The sequence below is a fragment of the Poecile atricapillus genome, chromosome 1, assembly GCF_030490865.1.
Source record: "Poecile atricapillus isolate bPoeAtr1 chromosome 1, bPoeAtr1.hap1, whole genome shotgun sequence".
NCBI lineage: Eukaryota > Metazoa > Chordata > Aves > Passeriformes > Paridae > Poecile > Poecile atricapillus.
Window position 1 is genome coordinate 67,469,247 of NC_081249.1, and position 22,139 is coordinate 67,491,385.

At 40.8% G+C, this 22,139-nt stretch overlaps 1 protein-coding gene across 4 annotated transcripts in view; it reads left to right on the forward strand.

Moving 5' to 3' along the window:
- Positions 1–22,139, forward strand: part of STARD13 (StAR related lipid transfer domain containing 13) — a 287,017-nt gene that overhangs the window by 131,727 nt on the left and 133,151 nt on the right. The window contains exon 1 of one of the 4 annotated variants that reach the window (XM_058862486.1): positions 14,482–14,694. The exons of the other annotated variants lie outside the window; for them this stretch is intronic. Coding sequence (XP_058718469.1) covers positions 14,571–14,694 — 124 coding nt within the window. The 5' untranslated portion in view covers positions 14,482–14,570. Of the gene's footprint in view, positions 1–14,481; positions 14,695–22,139 lie in introns of those variants that run through there. 4 annotated transcript variants of the gene reach the window in all.

The following is a 22,139-nucleotide window of genomic DNA, read 5'->3' on the forward strand; positions in this document are numbered from 1 at the left end:
GCTTTTCTTAGCTGTAGAGAAAATTATTTGTGTCTGTAAAGAAAAAAGATAGCCTCTCCTTTTCATGGATTACAGAATCAAGCAACGTCTCTAAGTAGCTGAGGAAATGGGAGATTCATTATATATATATATATATAACAGGAAATATTATATTTCATAAAATGTATGTAGTTCTTTCAGGAAACTCTTAAAAATGCTGCTTACTTGGATTGCTAATAAGGTCATTTATTATTTTTAATTTTTTTTTAACTGAGGTAATGACAATTGGCCTCAGGCCCAGAGTAGTGTCCTTGTGAGCACTGTACAGGCAGAACAAAGTCCTTCCCTCACAAACCTTACAGCTTTACATTAACATCTATAATTTTCATACAAAAAGGTGACTCAAAACATTTACATTTGTTTGTAATTCAGCATCCAAATAACTTTTCAGGAGCCTTTCTGCATGCATGTTGGTCCATTAACTGATTGGTGTCCAGGTTACAGTCCCCATCCTGCCAGGTGGTCTTTGCTGTGCCATTTATTCATGTTAAGCTTGGCTCCAGGAAGGGCTTACAGTAGCACTGTGGCTGTATGGAGAGCCTCCATACCTGCTCATGCATGCCCAAAAACTCACCTGAGTGGTCAGCATTGGCTCAGCCACCTGCAGCTCAAGGCTTCTTAGTACAGAAAAATCAGAGAATGGGTGTCTACTGGATGTTGGTGATTCACTTCTGTCAAAGAAAGACAGAAGGGTGTGGGGTACAAAACAGAATGGAGAGATTCCTAAAATTGTTTCTTCTGCACCTGCTTCCCAAAGCAATGAAGAAGGAATATGGAATCAAATAATTATAACATCCTCCAACCAACTAGTCTTCTTTCCAGTCTTCCCCAGAATTAGCTGCTTTACTGTCCATGCCACAGGACTCCGTCAAGAGAAGCCACAAATTTTGATTTCCAGGCTCTTTGAACAGGTAAAGCAGGCATAAGGCCATAGGTACTTTGGCATCACTAGCAGACTACTGATAGTAAGATCTGTTTGATGAACATATAGCACATAAAGTTAGCCTTTACTTTCACACACTTTTCTTGTCTGCTGACCAATACATGGTCAAAATATTCAATTTACAGCTCTCTGGACTCCCATGTGGTAAGAAAAAGGTAAGATGAGTTTCCAAAGTTAAAATAAACTTCTGTTTTATATTTTCACCTATTTATAAGACAGGCAGAACTGATGCAGTACACTCAATAGCTGGATGATGTACTGGCGAACTCAATATATTCAGTTGCATAGTTTAAGGTGCACCTTTTCTTTTGTCGCTTTTGTTGCTGTGATGCTCTTCTATACCCCATATTTCTGGAATTTTTTAAGTATAACAACAACCTTATAGGGATGATATCCAGAGTATTAAGCTATACCTAGGAAAGTGAGTGTATACAGAAATATGTGGGAATGTCTCTAATTTGCTGTGATGTATATACGATACCTTAATGTAAGTATAGTACACAGTGCTTCCTTAACTCTTGATAAACCCTGGTTCTTATGAGGGCTCAGAGGAAAATAAAAGTGTTCATTTGAAACAGCTACACTTTATTCTTAAGCAATACAATTTGGATGGGAACAGAGAAGTTCTTTCCAGTGGTTTTGTTCCCTTGGGTTTGATCCTTCTTTTAGCAGAGTCTGGCACACTGTCTTTGGCAATATCAATGGAGGCCAAGTGGAGCAATGAAGTACTGGAGTTCTGGGCTGCAGGACTGTTGGGCATGAATTGCTGTCCTTTGGAAACAGCAGAGCCACCTCCGTTTACAGCACTAGGCTTATGTCATCAGTATTCTTTTAGATGTCACAGAGAAGCTGCTCCTGGGTTTTGGCAGGAAACACTCCCCCACATCCACTTCAGACTCTTTCCTTCTCTTTGCCTCCTCTCCTGTGAGCAAAAACTCTGTCAAGAAGGCATGTTTATTTGGGCCAGGAACAGAGGCAGCCGATACTCAGCTAGTTATTTTGATTGCCTGGCTGGTAGGGGTTGGGCGAACAGATAATGTCAAGATTTCCTCTGCATTCCAGATCTGTTTTCCTCCTACAGGAGGCGGCAAGTGTGACTTTTCCCACTCAGCTTTTCCCACAGTCAGTAAGACTTATCTGACAATAGAGTTAGTGTCAACTGTCCAAAACTAACTAGGAGATATCTTCCTTTCACCACTCCTGTGCTGTTATTGCTTATCAATGTCACTCTCCAGCTTAAATGACTGGTTAATTTACAGACATACTGAGACAAATTCACTTCTGTTGCAGCTGCAGTGAGCTCAGTGGAGTTAGACTGAGTTTGGCTGTAGGTGTCTGAAAAGCACAAGTGGTAGGAACGTGCTACTAACAGAAACAAGAACATTGCAACAGTCAAAACAAAAAGGAAGCCCTGAGCTTTGACATGATGCCCATTTCAGATTTTGGAGTGTGATCTGACAAGGTGGTCATGTTTTATGGCTAGTGCTGCAAGAGAAAAGTTGTTATTCAACAGTGAAACAATTCCTACATCTCCACATCAAAACACAGCCCATGTTAAAAAGCATCAAAGGAAGAAGTAAGTTATAGGCTTTCAGAACACAAATTCTATTGAGAATTATGATGAATTTTCTTTTAGATCTTTTAGAGTCTTTGAAAAGACTAGAGTGAAACTGAAGCACACTCAGCCTGAGATTTTCAAATTAATCTAAAAGTTGAATACTGAAATACTATTAGAATTCCACAGAAACAGGAAATGTGAGATGGAATTGATACCTCCAGTTTTACCTCCAGTCCGAGATGGCTTTCGAAGAACCTCCTCTGTAATTAGGGGTAGAAAGGCATTTTCAAATTGTAACATCTTTTTCAGCTGGATCAAGTCCTGCTCCATAGGCCTACTATAGCACCTCTTCTAGGCAGCTGGTGTGGGATGGAAGGAGACATCCCTCACTGTCCTCAAGGACATGCATTTCCAACCCACCTTCCCACCTCCCTCAATTCTCTTTTAACAGTGGGTGTCCAAAATTCAAGGAAGGAAAATCTGTTGCTTTTGAAATTTTATTAGCATTTCTGTTTCACAGATGAAGTTAAAACAAATGAAGTGCAAAACCAAGCATTCCAAAGTTAACTCAGTTAATTCTGTTAACCTGGACTAACAGTGCAAACAGAGATCATTGCATCCAGAGCACTTAGTTCATTGCTCTGCTCACTTCTCTACTCCATGCACAAATCCCTACTGGTTTTGTTTGTGATAGTCTTCTGGACTCCCCTGCATCTGTTCCCTGTCTCTACATTTCCTTCTTTGCAAAATCCAGTTTTAGTTTTCCTCCTTACCACTATTTAGTTTCCTCTTAAAGTCACTGCCACTTTAGAGTCTGGTTACTCTCCTGCTCATGATCCCTTACAGTGGTCTTTCTTCCTTCCTTCTCTTTCTTCCTTCCTGTTGCCTCTGTTCTACACTGCTGTGTTATCCAGAGCATCTTACTCCTCTCTGGTTCTCAGTGAAATGGACAAAGGGCTCTGCAAGATCTATAAACCCATGCATAATACTTTTTCTCCACCTTTGCAATCAAAACAAATTCTTGCTTTTCTTTCTGCTGGTTAATGGACATATCATGGTCTGTCATCACATCACCCATGGGTTATGTCTTCTTGACTGGCTGGGGATTAGCCACCATTGCGGGCAATAGCAAGCAAGGTTTGAAAAATCAGAACCAAAAGCTGAAATTCCAGATTCCTGTTTATATTCCCAGACGACGACTTGTAACCACTTCTGAAAATTGGAAAGGCAAACTCTAACAGGGGTATTGTTTATAAAACCATGAAAATTTTGTGCCTGGACAGAGTGTTTCCTTAATGCCTTTTCCTTAACAGACTTAATGCCTGAATGTGAGTACATTCTGGAGTCTTTTTTGCAAATAAGAGACAAAGAAATTTCCACTGTCAGAAATGGAGCTAAACGTGGAAGTGTTGGAACACATTTATCAAGTTCAGCTGCCCAAGGGAGATGAAATGATAGCCATATTTAAAGTTGAAAAGAAGTTGTTGTGGGCAACAAAACTAATTACCGCTTCACATATTAATTAACATGTGTTTCTGAAAACAACAAAGCAATCTATAACATTCCCAAATGATAATACAGATTAGGATCCAGTATGGGTTTGTAAAAAGAAAAAAGAAGCTGCTTTTGCACAGAAAAACAGGAAGAGATAAAACTTATCTTGGCTTTCTAAACTAATATTCCAGAGATACTCAAAACAGAGATGAAATAATGTGAGAAATCAGTGTGGGAAGGAAATTTTGGTCATAGAACATAAACTTCATAAAAGATCCAAAGACACATAAATTGAACTTGTCAGTTCTCAGAATAAAGAGGGGCTAATAATAGGTTGCCCAAAGGATTTTATTAGGGCAAGTATCATTTAAAGCTTCATTATCTTGACAAGTGAGTGAACAGATGGCAAAATCTGTAGCAAATTCAAGATTTCCTAGGGCCCTGAAGATTAGAAAGATTTCTGAAAACCAAATTCAAACCACCAAAACAAGGTGATTTGACATCCTCAGTGAAGATGGGATTTCAATTTACCTAAGTGTGAGGTAATGTTCAGGAATGATCTGAAGTGTTCACTGATACTGCATACTTAACGAAGTGTTACCGGCTCAGAAAAATATCTAGGCAGCACTATGGACAGCTTAATTAAAACTGCTCAGTGAAAACAGCTGTTCAATTTGCAGCACTAGTTGTGAAAGCAAATAAAACACTGATTTATATGAACCATAAAAACCAGCATTGATATTATTATAATGTAATCATGTAAATTCAGGAAACTATATTACAGTGATGCCCAGCATCATCAACATTACAAAACTGTCTACAAAAAGAAACATTCAGAGAAGTCAGCAAAGGATGGTAGGCAGGGAAGATACAATCATTTTACTTTCCCCATGAGAAAATGAGACACTAAATTCCTACTTATCTTTAAGTCATAGGGATATCCAATGTATGCAATAGAGAAGAAGCAGCACTCTCTCTGTGCTGGAACCTTTTTCCCCAATTAATGAAGATCATCAAATCAGGAAGAAATGGAGGGCTTTTATGTTCATGGATTCTTTAGAAACATGGTGAGAGTACCCATACTAGATGAAATTTGCCAGTGAATCATATGGCATTTTTGCAACTACTTCATCAAATTAATAACCATAAATGTGAGACTGTCACTAGTGTTTGGTCAAAATTGTGTAGTTTCTTTGTTGGGGTTTTTTTTAGAATGATTAGAGTGCTTCTTTTAGGAATGGAGGCTGTCCCTGGTGATTATTGAGAAGACCCTAAGTTTCAGCAATTCTGTATTAAAAGGGTAATTTGTACTTGTGCAAAGCAAAGGAAGAGCCTAGTGCTACTTTCTAGTAGTACAACTTATTTTGCATTTATCTTGCCCAGCTGTAAAAGATAAGCTATAGGACAGGAAAGAGGTGGATAAACCCAAATCTACTTAAGTCCTAAAGAAGGATAATGTTTCCCAGATGAAACAGTTTTCTTTATGACTTGACTGGCTGCAGTGAAGTACTTTGGATCATTTTAAAACCATTTAGCAACATTTCCAAATAGAAGTAGGTAATAGCCTCCAGTATGAATCAGAAGTAGACTAGCTTTTGGTTTTCATATTTATTTCTGACACTTTTTTTTTCCGTTTAGTATTGACAGCCACATATTTTTAAGGCCTGAGCTCTGAAAGTATGTTTCTGATACCTTTGATCAAACCAGGGATTATTTAATATAAATGTTCTCTGTCAGGTGAATTAACTGATCTTCTGTCTCAAAAGCTATCGCTGTGGTAAGATCCTGCTGAGTTATAATCCCTTTAGCACCTATTCTCCTAGCAATTTGCATGGGTTTTTGTAATGTAAATGAGTCAAAAATATTCCCTGAAATGTAGAACAATCTCAGGTAATTACTGCTGAGCAGATTTGTGTCAGCCCAAAACGACAAAAAGGTGTTGAAATGAATCTGCGTGACAGTAGTGTAAATAAACACGATAAGCAACAGCTGTACCTGCAGCACTGTAAAAGTGTTCCGACATCATCTGTAGGAACTGATTTCAGTAGAAGTCACTGCAATACTGAAAAAATGAGCTTTGGAACCAGCAATAGGTATACAAGCAAAGTAAAAACCTTTTCTTGCCTCCTGGAACAGTCCTGAATGCCTGTCTCCTTCATCTGAACGGCATATAAATGAAGTCAAGGAGAAATGTCTTGGTGGAGTCTTAAAAAAGTGTCTGTTAATAAGAGGGGGATCAGGCCAGCTGAATACAGCTTTTTAGGGGGAGCTGAAGTCTTGCTTTGTTCTTTCTGGAATCAACTTTTCAAGTAATTATAAATAAAAAGATGGTGCTTTCTGGCAGGCAAGTGGTGGCACACTCAGTAGAGAGCTGTGACTGTGATCTCTGTCATCATTCTGGTCACATCAGTCTACACAGCAGCAGGTGATGGAGAAACACCTCGTGAAGCTCTCTCTACCTTTGGTATGCTTGGCCAGCTACAGAGCAGTCCCTGCTACTGCCTTTCTTGGGAATTAAGTTGCCTTACCATGTACTGTTTTCAATCCAAAAGAGAAAAGGAAAATATATTTATATTTTCTAGCTCTCTCCCATGGTTTTTGGTGTTACTTGTTATATAATAGTAACTTAACGTCACTATTAAAACTCAGTTATGTGAAAAGCACATGAGTGCATAGCTTAGATTTTTTACCTCTTGCATGCAGAAATTTGAGCCTATTTGGAAGACTACAAAAAGTTATGTTTTAATTTCTCACAGGTGAGTTCTTTTACATAGATTGTAATTCTCCAGCATCACATCACTCCTCCTATAAAGTCTGCTGCTTCCTATGCAGTGACACCTTATGGCTTAACTCTTTGAGGATATGTACTATAGTCCACATAAAAATATAACAGTTTTGTTTCCATTATAATGAATCTTGAATTAAACTGTGCCATTATGCAAGCCCCCTTACATGCAGTAGGCAGGAAGAGAGCAAGCAAACAAAACTAAGGTGAAGGAGCTACAAATTTGTTATCACAAGTATTTTTTTAGACTTGCAATTCATAGCTATGCTTTTGCCTACCTGATTATATGAAGCTATTACTGAAGCACTATTGGACATCATTTGGTAACTTTTTTCCCCAAAGCTTTCTGAAATGGTTTCAAGGGTAGTACTACAGGCTTCTTTGTGTTTCAACCAAAAAAAGTAAAACCCTCAGCAACTCAAAGTAAACCCTTCTTTGCACAGCTCTAAAAACTGAAACTGCAGTTGTTACTGCTGACTTGTTAATATAACACAGACATGGACATTTCCTGGTTACTGTAAACACTGAAATGCTTTTGGAGTTAATGGAATACAGGTGCTGCCTGACACTACCAAAATGTTCTCACAGAAACAGGGGCATTTTCAGACAGAAAGAGCTGCAGGTCCACCTAGTCCAACCCCTTCTTCACAGCATGAATATCCTGCTTCTCAGTGGGAATACCCAGATATGTTAAATGTCATGAAACAGGCATTCTTCCTAAGCTTAAGCTCCTTTATACTCCCAGGAACGGCCATACCACTCAGCCTTGCTGGAACAGAGAGTTCTGTAATGCCAGAGCTGGATGATGGAGTGGGCTTAGGCAGGCTCTGAGCCGGCTGGGAAACCTTCCCAATGGAGCTGTGGGAAATGACATTTACAATCAAATCGTCACCAGCCTTCACTTCAAATGAGACTCAGACAATACTGTGGACACACAATTAGCCCTTCTTTATTGTGGAATCAAGAAGAAATTTAAAATCAGCTTTAGTGATTCAAGATCCTGTACAACTGTTTAGGTTAATATGGATTGGCTTGGGCCCCAACCAAATTTTGATTCTGGTCATTATAATCTTCCTACCTGAAATTCTATCCCCTATTGCAACTGGCCACAACACTCTTTATTTACTTGCCAAAAGCATAAGTACCATTGCTTTTTAATTCTATTAAATATACATATTCAAAATCTGTTAAAGAAGTTAAAATAGTAGCTGTGTGGCCAGTGATGAAGATTACAATATATTGATATTTGGCAATATGATGCCATCAGTCAGTGGCCTGATTACTCAAAACATCTGTGTGCAGAGAAGTATATTTACGTATCTGAAAAAAAATTCTTACTCTCATAAGTAAATTGGTTTGGGGAACAATTTGCTTGCATTGTTGTTAGAACTTGCTGTCAAGATTGATCATGTTTTCCTGTGTAATCCGGTAGAGTTATAAAAAAAAAAAAAAGGAAAAAGGCTCCTAGGTCTCTGAACCAATATCCACTATGGTGTGTGCTAAATTGCCATTGACTGCTGCAAGGCAAGGCTTTTTTGCACAAATGTTCCAATGATTTCTACTGCAATGGTAATAACAGTTGGAAGTTTAGGAAAAAAATTAAAAATTGTGGTTTAGACAAGGTCCCAATATAATATTAAGGAAATGAGCACTTTGAGAGCAAAAAAAGATGTAGTATAAAACAATATATTTTTGTCAAGTGACTGAAGAGGAGGGGGAAAATCAGACACCAGAAGCTGGAATGAGAAGAACAGGGGCAATAATCTGTGCTGAGACATTCTGTGTTTCAAAATAACTGCTCACTTATTCAAGGGCATTAATCACTTCAAAATTTCAAGCTCAGCTCCACTAAAAAACCAATATATCTACACATATAAAATGTAGTCCACTTTCCCAGTTGCTTAATCATTGAAGAATTGGCTATTTCTACAGAGACTGGCTTTGCTCAGCACAAGATTTCATATCTTCAATGTAATATATTTTAAATATGTCCACAGAGCATCTTAGGAAAGGAAGTGAAAGTTTATTGGCACTTGATTTGTTTTGTCCATTCTTTTCCTCTGTTATCTGAGAAATGTGCAACGGCTCTTGTGGCTGCAATTCTTCAGAACTTCAACTGAAGCATCAGCTTTGTTGTCTACTGTTCCATAGAAGTGCCCTGTTTTCTCAGAGGGCAATCCATCCAATCATCATTTGTACCACCCTGTCCCCTTCTTCACCATTCTCATATAACAGAGCAACCTCCTACTCATCAGATGGGACCTTCACCTGGAGTTTATAACGTCCTGTAACAATTAGGCTGCATTAGTACAAGAGACTGGAGAGGTAGAGGGGTTGTTAAAAACGGCCTGCAAAGAGCTAGATATGAGTAGAATGCAAGATGGAGAGAAAAGTACACATTAAATCTGGCCAGAATGTGAAAATCCTGCTGTGTTAAACCCAGGAAAATAGCAGTTATTTTACAGAAAAATGTATTATTTCTCTAATTTTTATTCTTTAAGAAAAAATGTGTTTTGTCATAAGGAAGTTTCCAGGTGAAAAATTTTGAGTGCTGTAGAAAAGAAATTTCATCCCATATTTACCGTTTCACTTTTGCTTCCATTTACTCTGCCTTGATAGAGACAGTCTTGTCTACTGTATTGCATCCCAAATGCAAATACCCTGGCATTTCTCTGTTATCACTACTCATTGCAGCTCATCCTGCCTTCACAGTGCGTCAGGTAGAGGCTGCTTGACTGAAGTCTGAAGGCCCTTCCCTTGCCTCATCTACTTGTTCAATATTAAGTTTTCTTCCCACATCCTGTGAGTGTACAGGATCCCAGCTTTTGCTGTCTACTCATTATGTTTTCAAATACACATTTGTGTACTTCTGTTGAAAATGCCCCTCATTCCTGAAAGTTGGTACTCTGAATATATAAAGATAGCACATTAACCTCCTTGGAGACCCTCTTGCCAACTCACTTTGCATCAATGCCTCCAAACACTAATTCTGGTGTGCCAGAAGTACACCAGCAGTTACTACTCTGGCCAATACTATTTTATTGCTCTCTTGTACTTCACCCTTCCTATCCCAATCAGGTCTTCTCTCCATCGATGTCCTGTTTTATATTTAGTTTGCAATCACCTGAGGAAAAAAATTGTATTTCACCTCCATCCAGTTTTCAGTTCCAAGCACTTTGAGAACACAGTTTGTTATTAATAATAACAACAATAAAGTACCATCCTTTGTATGAATAGAATTAAAGCTTAATTTTCCCCCATGCCCTCCATGTCTGTTCTAGCAAGAGAGAGGGACACAGTCAAACAGCAGACACTTTGTTACTGTAGTCTGTATCTGAGCATACTTAGAGTCTTTTCACAGTGAATACTGCAAGAAGTTCCATTTATTTCAGCATTAATCACTGTGAACAAAAGTGAAAGAATTTGGCCCCACTAATGAAAGCCAGCAGTGCTCTGCTGTTGGCAAAGTACAGAGCAATCCTTTCCCAGAGCTTCAGAAAGCTAAAATTAAGTAGGATGAACATATAGGTGCCAATCTCTTGATAAACCAGAAAAGAGTGAAACTAATTTATAATTTACTCTTGTTAGAGCTACCTTAAAATGATAATTTGTATACATAAATAAAAAGCAAGGAGAGAGTGCCAGGGCACAAGCTAGAACATTTTGTTCTCATTCACAGCGATTCTTATTTTTCTCTATCCAAAATATTTGTTTGTTTACTTAGATGTCAAAGAGGACACCTACTCATATGCCTTGGTGTTTTTCACATAACTTCAACCACAGAATTAGTATGAAATTCACTGGAGTCTGCTGTTTGGAAAACAAGCAATGGAAAACCTCAAACCTTTTCTTTGCTTCCAGTGGTAACCCAGACTTACAACATCCTACTCAGACCATTTAACCTGTGATAGAAAATGAATTCCAGAGCTCTAGGACCCCCAAAGAGATAAAGACCACTGCCAAAGTTATAAATGTTACTTGATGTGTTTATATCTAGGCTGTCTGAGCTACTATTTGAAGCTACAAACACACAGCAACACCATTTTGAGCGTAGTAAATTTCAAGAAGCTTCATTGCAGTCAGCTCCTGAAGAATGAGATTCATTATACAATTTGGCATTGCACTGATTAGCATCAGACTGTATCATTGATCTTGTAGCTCCTGTTATTTCCTCTTTTGCTTTAGTATTACTTTCTAAGGGATACTAGTGTAAGGACCCTGTGTCCTCTAAACAGCACACAGTAACCAAGGATGCACTCTTCCCACATTTTCCTCCACAAGATATTTCCTATTTTGTTCTTCTAGAAGTAGGAAAATACTGTGAGGTGATTAAACTAAAAAGTCCTGACTCATTATAATTAAAGACAAGAGGATGGAAAGGAAAGAAATTGTACTTTTATCATAGTCTCTCAGTAGTTTACAAATAGCAAACCAAGATGTAGTCATTTTTCTCTTTCCTTAGGTCTGACTCTCCTCTTACCGGATGCATTGGAGTCTGTACAGTTACTTTAGCAGGACTACGTCAGGCTGCATCATGGAATCCATAATAAATTATAAACACACTACTAATTAGAGGCCAAAATACTACACAGTATCAATTAACTTGGCTAAATATATAATTAGTGTATCAGACTTCTGTGCCACAATGGCATCAGAGCATGGGTATAACTAGTTTAGACTTTTCTCCAACATTTTACATGCTTGCAAGATTTAAAGATAGTACTTTCATTCCTGCCAGTATTCTGTTATCAATGGGCAAGACAAATACAATAGTTCAGCTTCTTTTAAGGCCACTGGGAACTTCCTCCTTTCTGTTCATCATATACAGTGGTTTAATTGCAATAACTCTGAAAAGAACCATATTGGCAAGATCTGTATAAAGCAGGAAAACTACATTTTCTGTGGAAGATGTGCTTACCTTTTCTTTCCCTATAAATGTAAGCCATCTTGTGCTGGATGTCAGAATGTATCAAGCAGGAAACACAAGAACTGATCAACTGGCTACTTATACACTTAACCAACATATGCAAAATGAGTGAGAGACCAGAATTTTTCCATTTTGTCAAGTTTTCTAACATTCTAAAAGGAAATTAAGCATGTTTGACCTATAAATGATTCCTAACACATATCCCCCTTTAAGCAGATTCTGTAGAATAGCTCTAATTGTAACTGCTACTATGAGTATAATACATCAAAAATGCTTGTGATGGTAATTTGAGCTCTGAACAGCTGACTATTATTAAAAGCATAAAATAGGCATGAGATGTGTTCTCATTATTCAATAGCACTGTTTTCTTTGGGGAGAAAACTACAATATCTGATCTTGCCTCTGGATTTAGTTTTCCACAATAAAGTACCTGAAATTAGTAAGATTTTTGTCAGTGCCTGCCACAGAGTTTGGTCTAGGCTTGCCAGTTCAGTTCTGTTCCTGATTATGAAATACAGCCATATCACTGCAGTTTATCTTAGTAACTTGTGGAGAGATAACATGGGATTAGCAGTTGCTAGTATCTAGTCACTAATTAGCTGCTTTCAGTAAACCTGGAAGTCTTGGGAGATTTTTGATAAAGATCTTCAAAAATGGGACAGAAGGGAAGACAATATCTTTTGTTCTATTGCTACATTCTGGCCATCACAGACAGCAGCTGAAGAAAGGGAGATCTATCTTCCAGACAGGCAGGGCACGCTAAGATGGTGCATCCAAGTGTGGCTGCCAGAAGAGCGCTGCTGAAGGTTGCAGTACTGGCTGACGTGGGCTGCTCTTTGTGGGTGGTGACACAGCAGTATGATACAAAACCCTCAAAACGGAGTTTATTATTTCACCTTTAGACTGTGTGTCATGGCTCATCTTTATAGGGCGGTTGAGTACAATATCAGGAACTAATTTCTAATCTCTGCCTGGTTCCTAACTGATAAAAGCCTGTGGCAGAAAACAGGCGTAGCAGGTCTTATGTGCTGGTAATGGCTGTGTTGGTGAGAGATTAAATAAAGAGAGGCAGAGGTCAGAGGCAGATTTACTGGGCAGAGGAGCTGATTGTAGGAACTGTAATCCTCTCTTCTCCCATTAACATCAGCAGGTGTTTGCTCTGGGTCATGGGATGTGGGAGTATTTACATAATTATGCTGTCTCCCAGGTCTTGAATGCATCCATCCCTGGAAGGCATCCCTTTTCTCAAAAGTGTTTGTCCAGTAATTTGGAGGATACTGTAGCTGGAATTGCAGGCAGAGGAGTGACATACAACATCTGCACAAGTTCTGGACAATCACATCGTCTCCACTATATCAGCTAAAGTAAAGTAGTTTAAGATGAGCCTTTTAGATTAACCTTTTAAGAACTGGGACAAAGGAAAACAAATTCACATCACAAAGTAAGCAGAAGACATAAAAAAAGTGGTAACATGGAATACATCTGTCTGTTTGCTTTTAGCTTCTGTGAGTATTGCTGACATTGCAGTTACAGTTTAAATCTAAACAAGATGGGGATACCGATAATGTTTAACATGACTGCTTTACCTGGGCATGCAGCTCTTTCAGAGTAGGACACTCATTTGCAGGAGCGTCAGCCTCTGCTTTGCACATCACAAATAGTCTGCCAAAACAGCAAGCAGTAAGTAATTGATTGTGACTAAATGAAATGAAGCCGCTGTTGTCCTCAGCTATCAGACTGTGCTGGAGGAACATCCAGGACAGGGAGCGGGCCACTGTTAAAACAGTATTTCCCAGAGCACAGAAGAAGCAGAGACACAAAACGGCTTTCCTAAATGGGATAACGGCCCTGCTGTTGCATTCTGGTTAGTCTACGGAGGAAGAAATCAGGATTCATTTTAGTCTGTAAAGTCTGCAAAAAGTGTCTGCCAGGGTTTAATTTTGAAAGCTTTTCAAAAGCTCAAGAGCTTGTAAGAGCAGAAGTGATGCAGGGGGAAGGAGGTGGGGAGTAAGTGGGTGGAATGCAGAGAAAGTGGCAAAGAAAAGAGAGAGGCTATGTTGCGAGGAGTATGGGTTGATCATGGGGGGAGAGTTGATGAACCTAGGCCTCTGAAAAAAAAAAACACATTATTTTCTTTCCGCAAAAGTTGAAGCATGGGCGAAGCACCTATTACAGACTCCAGGGAAAAAGGCAGCCCGTTGCCAGCCAGGTTTTCTGTCACCTCGTGGCGGGTGACCTCTCCCCGGAGCAGCGCCTGGGCATCAAGGCTGGGGTGGCAGCGGGCAGCTGCCGGTCGCTGTCCAGGGAGCGCAGAGGCGGCAGCGGGAGGCGGCTGAGAGCCGACAGCAAGGGCAGCCGCGGGGTTTGGCCGGACAGTTCCCAAATGAGAATGTGCCACGGGCACAAACGGGGACACGGAATTTAGGCGCGGGACCGCGGGACGTACGGGGTCCCGGGCCGTCGGTGGTGCCTGAGCCCGAGGGGCGCAGGGTCCAGGTCAGGGCAGGAGCCGGCCCGGAGCCCGGGGCTCCTTCCCCGCCCCGCGGGGGCCGAGGCGCGGGGGAGGGAAGGAGGGCGGCGGGCGCGGGACGGGGCGCGCAGGGAGGGAAGGAGAGCGGCTGGCGGCGGCAGCTCTGCCCCGGGGGCCGGGGCGGGCGGCGCTCAGGTGAAGGCAGGGCCGCCCGCCCGGGGCGGCGGTGACGCGGCTGCGGCGCGGCGGGGCTGCCCCGCGGCCCCATGGGGTCGCCGCCGCCCGTCCCCGGCGAGGAGAGCGGCCGCGGGCGCTGAGCGGGGCTGCCCGGGGCGGCATGCGGAGCCGCCGAGGATGAGCAGCCAGCGCCGCCCGGCCAAGGCGCAGCTCCGGAGGTCGCTGAGCGAACAGCTGCGGGACTCCACCGCCAAAGCCTGGGACTTGCTGTGGAGGAATGTCCGGGAGCGGCGGCTCGCAGGTCAGTCCCCGCCGCTACCTGCCCGCGGCCGCCCGAGGGGACGCCCCGGGGGACAGCCCGGCGCCAGCGGCGCGGAGAGGTCCCGCTCCAGAGGGACGTCTGGGGGGCACCATCTCCGCTGCTGCTGCCGCCGCCGGAGCGAGGAGACCCCGCGGCAGGACGGGGAGCTCCCGGCAGGATGGCGGTCGGCAGCGACAGGGCGGGTCGGGCTGCGGGCAGGAGCCGGGTGCCGGCAGGTCGCACCCCTAGCCCCTGCGGGCAGCACCTTCCCGGGCGCTGGCGGGCAGCGCGGCGGTGCTCACACAAGCGGTCGGGCTCGGGGCTGAGCCTCCCGTCGCTCCGTGTCGGAGGCACCTTCTGAGCATCTCCGAAATGAAGAGGGTTGGCTTTGCCTCCGAGAAGCGGGCTCACCTGCTTCTCTGATCAGTTTTCTAAGTCCAGTCAACCAGGTTGGGTCCTCATAGGGTTTGCATGTGAGAAGTACCACAACTCCCAAAGAAAAATGGTCTGTTTCATTTCAGGTGCTTCTATAGCTTCAGGTCACCTACCTGCTCTGGAAAACTGGCCTCCTGCAGCTTTTCCATCCCCAGCTGGGGACCAGAAGGACACAGAGCAGGGCAGGTGCTCCAGGAGGTCGGGTCTCATTTAGAGCACAGCTATTGCAGCAGCACAGTCGCTTTATGCACACGAGCATGCATCCAATGTGTGTTTGTAAAATACTCTCTGAATTATAAGATCTAGAGGGTACATGCAAGTGCAAGGTAGAGTTATTATATTAGAAAACAATACATCGAGATTTATGAGCAGGATCATGTATAATGGAGTCTAATTTGCAAAGATGGATTCCTCTGTCACATCCTTACAGCATTGTTGGTTGGGACTTTGGTGACCTTGCCTAGGGCACTGTGACATGCTGGTATTGTATAATACAGAGGTAAATGATGCAGGTTTTCAGACTATGTCTACAGCACATTAGTTCTTATGTACATACAATTAAAGTAATAGATAAAAAAATCACATGGTAATTTTTTGAAAAATTAATCTAAACTGGGGAGTTTCAATAATGAATTACTAAAATTACTAATTTTGTAATATTATGGTTAACCAAAGTACTAAACTTTTAATGTTCTAATTTGCTTTTAATTCTCTTATTCCTACATTGATAGCAGATGCCAGCAGACATTCAGCAAGGATACTGTTGGCTATTTTTTTCTTTTTTGGTCAAAGACAACTATTGCTTGATTGAGCAAAGAACCTGGGCAGGCTGCCATGATACTGTAGCCAACTTCTTAAAGCAACTGGGTATTAAAATTGATGGAGTCAAAACTTTTTATTTAAGGTGGATACTAATGTCCTGGGTTTATGCACTGCCATAATTTAAGTGCTATTCATAACACCCTGGTGAGACGCTGATGCACTTTCCCTTTAATTAAATTACTTATCTGATGACATAATGAAATGTGTACAAATATCTGTGGATGCCAGATATGTTCTCTTGTTGTGTTGCTTTCCTGTCTCTGGCATTTTTGTCCTTGTTTTTATGTTTGTTTGTCATGCTGACCTGCGTGGCTGAAGTGTATATTCCTTGGCCTCTTCTTCCAGCTTTTGTTAATGAGAAGGCAGGAAATTTAAGCTGATGTAAACTATTTGCTGATTGCCAGCCCAGCTTCTTCTCCATTGCAATGGATTTGATCCCAATCAGGTAGATAGTTGTAAAAAAAGTTGAAAAAGTTCCATCATTTTCCTCAAAGTTGTCACTGTAGTTCAGCTCCTACTGGCAGTCGGAGCAGCGGTGTAACTGGTAACTAATGTTAAAGGGCAATGATCAAAATGAAATGCAGTTTTAACCATCAGTGTGCTGTAATATTCCAACCATCAAGCCAAATAAAAACCTGTGATTAAATCCTCACTGTGATGACAGCTTTGCAGGCACTTAAATAGTTACTCTTTTAGTCTGCTTTAGTCTTTTATCTATTTGTTAAGGATCAGGACACCAGTTGTGCAAGATACACCTGTAAAGAAAGCCAGCACATTTTTATAAGTCATAAAAATTATATAATGGTTAAGATTGGATGAGGTTTTGGGAATTCTCCAGTCTCCAGCTCAGAGCAGGATCAGCACTGGGAGCAGAGCAGGTTACTCAGGTCTTTCTCAAGTGTTCCTTGGAAAGAGTTTCTGCCCTGACATCCATGTGCTGGAACAGAGGACAGCAGGGCCCTGTTGGGCAGCAGGTGTGTGAGCTGGAGAAAGGAGCTGAATCCTGGCTAGAGCAAGGAGAGAGCTGAACTTTGACTCAGCTGCTCCCAAAGAGGCAGAGAGCATGGTTGGGATGCTGTGGAAAGTAAGTTGTCTATAAAAAGTCTGCTACAGTGTGCTCCTTCCTTCCTTCCCTCACCCTTTACAGCAGAGGTGAGGAGCAGCAGCCTGGCTCCTGGCTTGCTTCTGGACAGGACTGCTCCATACTGTCTCTTATTCAGGACAGATCTGCAGTGCCTAGCAGCTCTTAGTCACTTTTTCTGATTCACTGACTGGGATTTGTTTTTTAAACAATGGGTGTACCCTCTACAGTGCCAAAAATTGCACCCTTAGGGGGTTTTTGTGCTTTTGGTAATTTTTGCAGAGGTATTTTACATTGTTTCCACTATGCTTATGGTTTAATTTGGAATTCAAAAACTGAATGGGAAATGTACCCAAATTTTAACTCCCTGTAGGGACCTATTCGCCTGAAAAGTTATATAAAATACTGTTGGTTTAATGTAATCCTGAACTACTTTACCATTATTGAAAACCATTGCTTAAGGAATTTGACTAGGGTATTTAGCAGTAATAGTGATCACCTAAGGTAATTTTGAGATCCCTGCTCAAATCATGATCACCTGTTACAGTAAAACGAAACAAGTTGCAGTTCTTCCATTCCTTGTATGTAAAGGGAAAATACCACCTTCTATCAGGCATTCTTTCAATTACAATAAAACAAAATAAAATAAAATAAAAATTTAGTTTTTTAATTCATTACTTTGAAGTCATGAAACACCAGAGGAAAGGACCCCTGTTGCTGTAATGCACAGCCCCCCTGGAAGGGTAGGATTGTCATGACTGACATGACTGACTGACACAATCACCTCACCCTTTTTGTTGCTCAGAATTTTTCAGCCTCATTAACTGCAGAAAGTGATGAATCTCTTAACTTAGAGCCTGCTGTACTGCAGCTTTCTGAAACACTGGACTAAGCACAGAATTACAAATTCCCTCAGGTGTTCATGAGTGCTTAGGAGCACTGTCTTGCATATGTCATACCATTAATGTTTTAGTCAGTTCCCAGAAACTGTAAGGTTACATTGTTCCCATTTTACAGATAGAAACAAGAGGCAAAATGAGGCTGAACCCCAGGAATATCAGCTCTTGAGAGTTAGAAGTTGAATTATCTACCTTAGTATTCAAAATATGACTCTCAGTAGCTGCTGTTGCATAATATTTTGTACAAATCAACATTTGGGGTCTAACTGTACGGCACCCAGGGAATTAATAACTTGCAGTTCCTGGTGGACTGGTCAGATTTTGTTTCAAGTGACTTGGTGTAAAACAGAGAAGAATGGAAGGTGCTCTGCCACAGGGGCACCATTTACTTGTCATAGTCTCAGAAACCTGAGGGTTTTTCTGTCTCCCACCAGAAAGAACTTCAGCAGAGCTGATACATGACTACTGCCCGTCCTCAGATGAGATCCTTGGAAACTGCATGTGCAGATGAAGATGAGACTTTGTCTTAGTGCCTAGTGGAAAGAGGGCTGAGCTAGAATTAAGCAGGTGACTTCAATTCTGAGACTTACTAAAGTTTGCAAAATTAGTTTTGTGATCAGCATTCTTCTGATAAGAGAAAGCTTTGCCTGTAGTTTCTGAAGTTCAGCTTTTAGCTGTTATTTAGCAACCTACACAGATTGCTGCCAGGATTTCTGCTCTGTAAGGCTGCCTCCACTGTGTCTGTGGCACACATACATGCTCAGACTTTTTGACAAATCTCTTCTCACCCGAGCTTCATGTCCCACAATCCTTTGTATGTTCTGTGTTCTCAAAGAGATTAAATCCCTACTTGATCTCCTCTAGCACTTCTGGTACAATTCCTCTTATCTATCCATTTACATCCTCGCTACTGCCTGCTGTGACAGCCCTACCAGAGAGGACACCTTTGAGCACTGTTCCAGCTCAGCTACAGAGCTCTCTGTAGCAACTGCCTGGGGTGGTTTTGGGGACCAGTTTCAGATGCTCCCACTTTTTTTTTGGCTTGGCCGTGCTTTGGGTAAAAGGAATTTGGGTTCAAGTTTTCCACCACACCTCCAGTGGTTTGCTCAGACTGGCATTTCAAACTGTTTTAACTTGTCCAATTTTTGTCAGATTTTTCAGGCACCAGTGCTAAACTGACTCTTGAACTTCCCCTGTGAGGTAGCAGGGTTTTGTTCCAAAGGATGAAGCATTTAACGTCTCAAATTAAGGAGAATGAAAATATATGGTGGGACAACATACCATGGACTAATGGTTTTTTAGAAATTGATTACTTGATACTCCAGAACTGAAACAGGAATGAGTCAGGCTTGTGAGTGAAAGAAAATCTCAGTCTAAAGAAGCCAAAAGTAAGATCTTTAAATGGAAAGTTTTACAAGTCCTATTCTTAGGTGCTCTTAACTGTTCAGGAGGACCTTATAAATTGATTAGCGGCTACAAGTGTCTCTTCAAATGTGACTGAAATGCATTTATATCAGAGATGAAACAGATCATTATCTGATATAGGTAGAAAATGGAGAATAATTTGTTGCAGAAGGTAACTGCAACATTCAGCATGTGGCAAAGATGACAAGGCAATGGCCTGCTCCTCTCAAAAGTGATCTGGGGTTGATTTTTGGGTTACTGTGGCATTATTGGGTGCAAATGAGCAAGCCTAAGTTTGTAATTGTACCTCTGACAGCATGGTGCTCCTTGGCACCTGCTGATCTGTAGATCCTGGGGAATAGAGAAGTGAAAAATGGGTTTTAAAAAACTAAAACTAGTGGTCACAACCAGAACTATGTGAATTTTAGCAGTTTTCTGTCATCCTGTATGGAGACAAGAGCAGCTATGTTTCTGCAGCCTAATTAAAAAAACCATCAAATCTATAGCTTTCTCGTAGTTTTTAGTTTTCATTTAAAAGGAAACATTTTCAAGAACTTGAAGTTTTTACTCTGCAAAGCTGAAGTTTTTTGGGGGGTGAAGTCACTGGAAACCCCAAGGGAAATATGTGTACTAGGCTCCCAGGTCATCTGAGAACCCCTGAGCAAAGGCAGGTGTTCCAGCATGGAACCAACCTTGAGTCTGCTGCATCTTGGTATTATCACATTACTTAAGTTTATTCTCAATTAAGACCTTTGTGCAAATGTAGCAGATTAATCTACTTTAAAACCAATCATGAAATGGGTGGATTTTTTTTTTATAAAATAACTTTGCAAGATCATTTTCCATTAAAGAGTGTGGGAGATGCGTATGTGAAAAACGTGGTATTTGGTGGGCATATGTTTATGTTCTGTTTTAAAGGAATGAACATAACATTTTTAGAAAGCAAAGTAAAGATGTTGCAGTCTGTGTCCCCAATAGTGCACTGGAGAATACAAGATACTGATTCTCATGTATGTTGATAAGATGTATATGTGTAAATTCTTCCCTAACTCAGCCCCATCAATGGGAAAAGACTGTCCTTTGTCAAGGAGAAAAGTTATGAAAGACATTCTTTATTCATTATGGAGTGCTTTGGGGAAGAAAGAAAGTGACTTATGAGTGATTCATTTGGCCAGGCATGGCAGGAAATTTTCTGCTCTCAATCCTAAAGAAAATGTAGTAGCCAAAAAAGTAGTCATTGAGCTCATATTTTAAATTAATTGTGCCGTACATTCTCTATTAATGTGAGGAGGGGTTTTAGATTAGTTTAACTGAAGTATGAAGAGGCTTTTCTTTGCACCTATGTTTTGTGGGTTATGTCAGTATCCTGTAAGTTCCATCTTCTTCCCCAGGCACTCCATGAAGGTTTGACTCTGGAAAGGGGGCAGTGGTGGCAAAATACCACCATTGTTAGTTCTGCTGCTGCTAGGCTCTCATGACCCTCAGCAACAAGAAGTTAATTCCAGAAGTACAATTATGAAAATACCAATATACTTGACCTGCCAAGTATTTCTGTATCAGTATGAGACTGTGAAGGGGGGGTGATGGAGGACTCCCCACTGACTTAAAGCCCAGAGAAAGATGTATTTTTCTCATACTCATTCCCGTGTCTCTGCTGCAATTTGCCATGTAAGATTTGGAGTGATTGTGGAGAAGTAGCAGAGGTTCCTAGGGTGACTACAACATTAATCTTCTGGTTTTAGATTTGTACATAAATTTTGAATTTGAATGGGTACTGCTTCCATCAGAGTGAGTTTTATCAGGGATTATTTTCCTAAAAGAAATTCAATTTTGAGTACTTAATTTCCTGATAGTAAGAGATACAAATCTCAGCTGATAAAATGGGGAATCAGTGCTGGCAATAGAACTGAATACCATTTGAATCAGTCAGTTTCTATTTGATAGCTTTAAAAAATATTCTTGACAGGTCTCCCTCTTTCTGGAGCTTGGCTGTTCACAGATTTCAGTGACACATTAATCTTTAGAAAATATACTTTTTTTTCCCTAGAATGTTATGATGTCAATGTTTTTTATAGTAGTTTTTTGGTTGCTTTGGGTTTGTTTGGTTTGGGTTTTGGTTTGGTTATTTTTGTTTGCTTTTTCTACTGGCTTTCTGTGGTTCTTTGAGCATTCACAAGGTTCTTTCAGTTCTCAGTAAACAATTATTTGTCCTTTTTTTCTCTGCACATATACATGCCCTCAGCTCATTCCACCTTCAGATGCTTCTATGTGACAGGAAGGCTGATACCTTGTCACTGTGACTTTATTGACTATTTCTGTAAGCACTGTACTTATCCTGATGTTTGCAGACCAAATATTGGAAACAATTCACAATACTATTTTTCCAGAAGCAGTAAATATAACACAGTACCGTTTAAGTTCCTGTACATTTAGATAGATCTGTTTATTTGTGCTCATATTTTTCTAAGATATATATAGGAGCTTATATAGACTGATAAAAATACTTACTGTATTTGTCTGACTAAACAGTGATGATGATTTTCCATTCCAAGACTGCTTCTTTATATCAGTCATGGCATATTAAATAATGTATCTTCTCAATTATTTCCCTACCACGTGTTTTTGTATTTATTCATATGATTGTAATCCTATAGGCTGCTTCCATATCCCCATGCAAGTGACTTTATTAATAATAATACCTATGCCAGAACATTTATATGGAACATTTATACCCACAATAAAATTTTAGCTGCTTAGTGAACGTCAATAGTCTGTTGGTGGATGGCCAGCAAATTCTGAAGCAT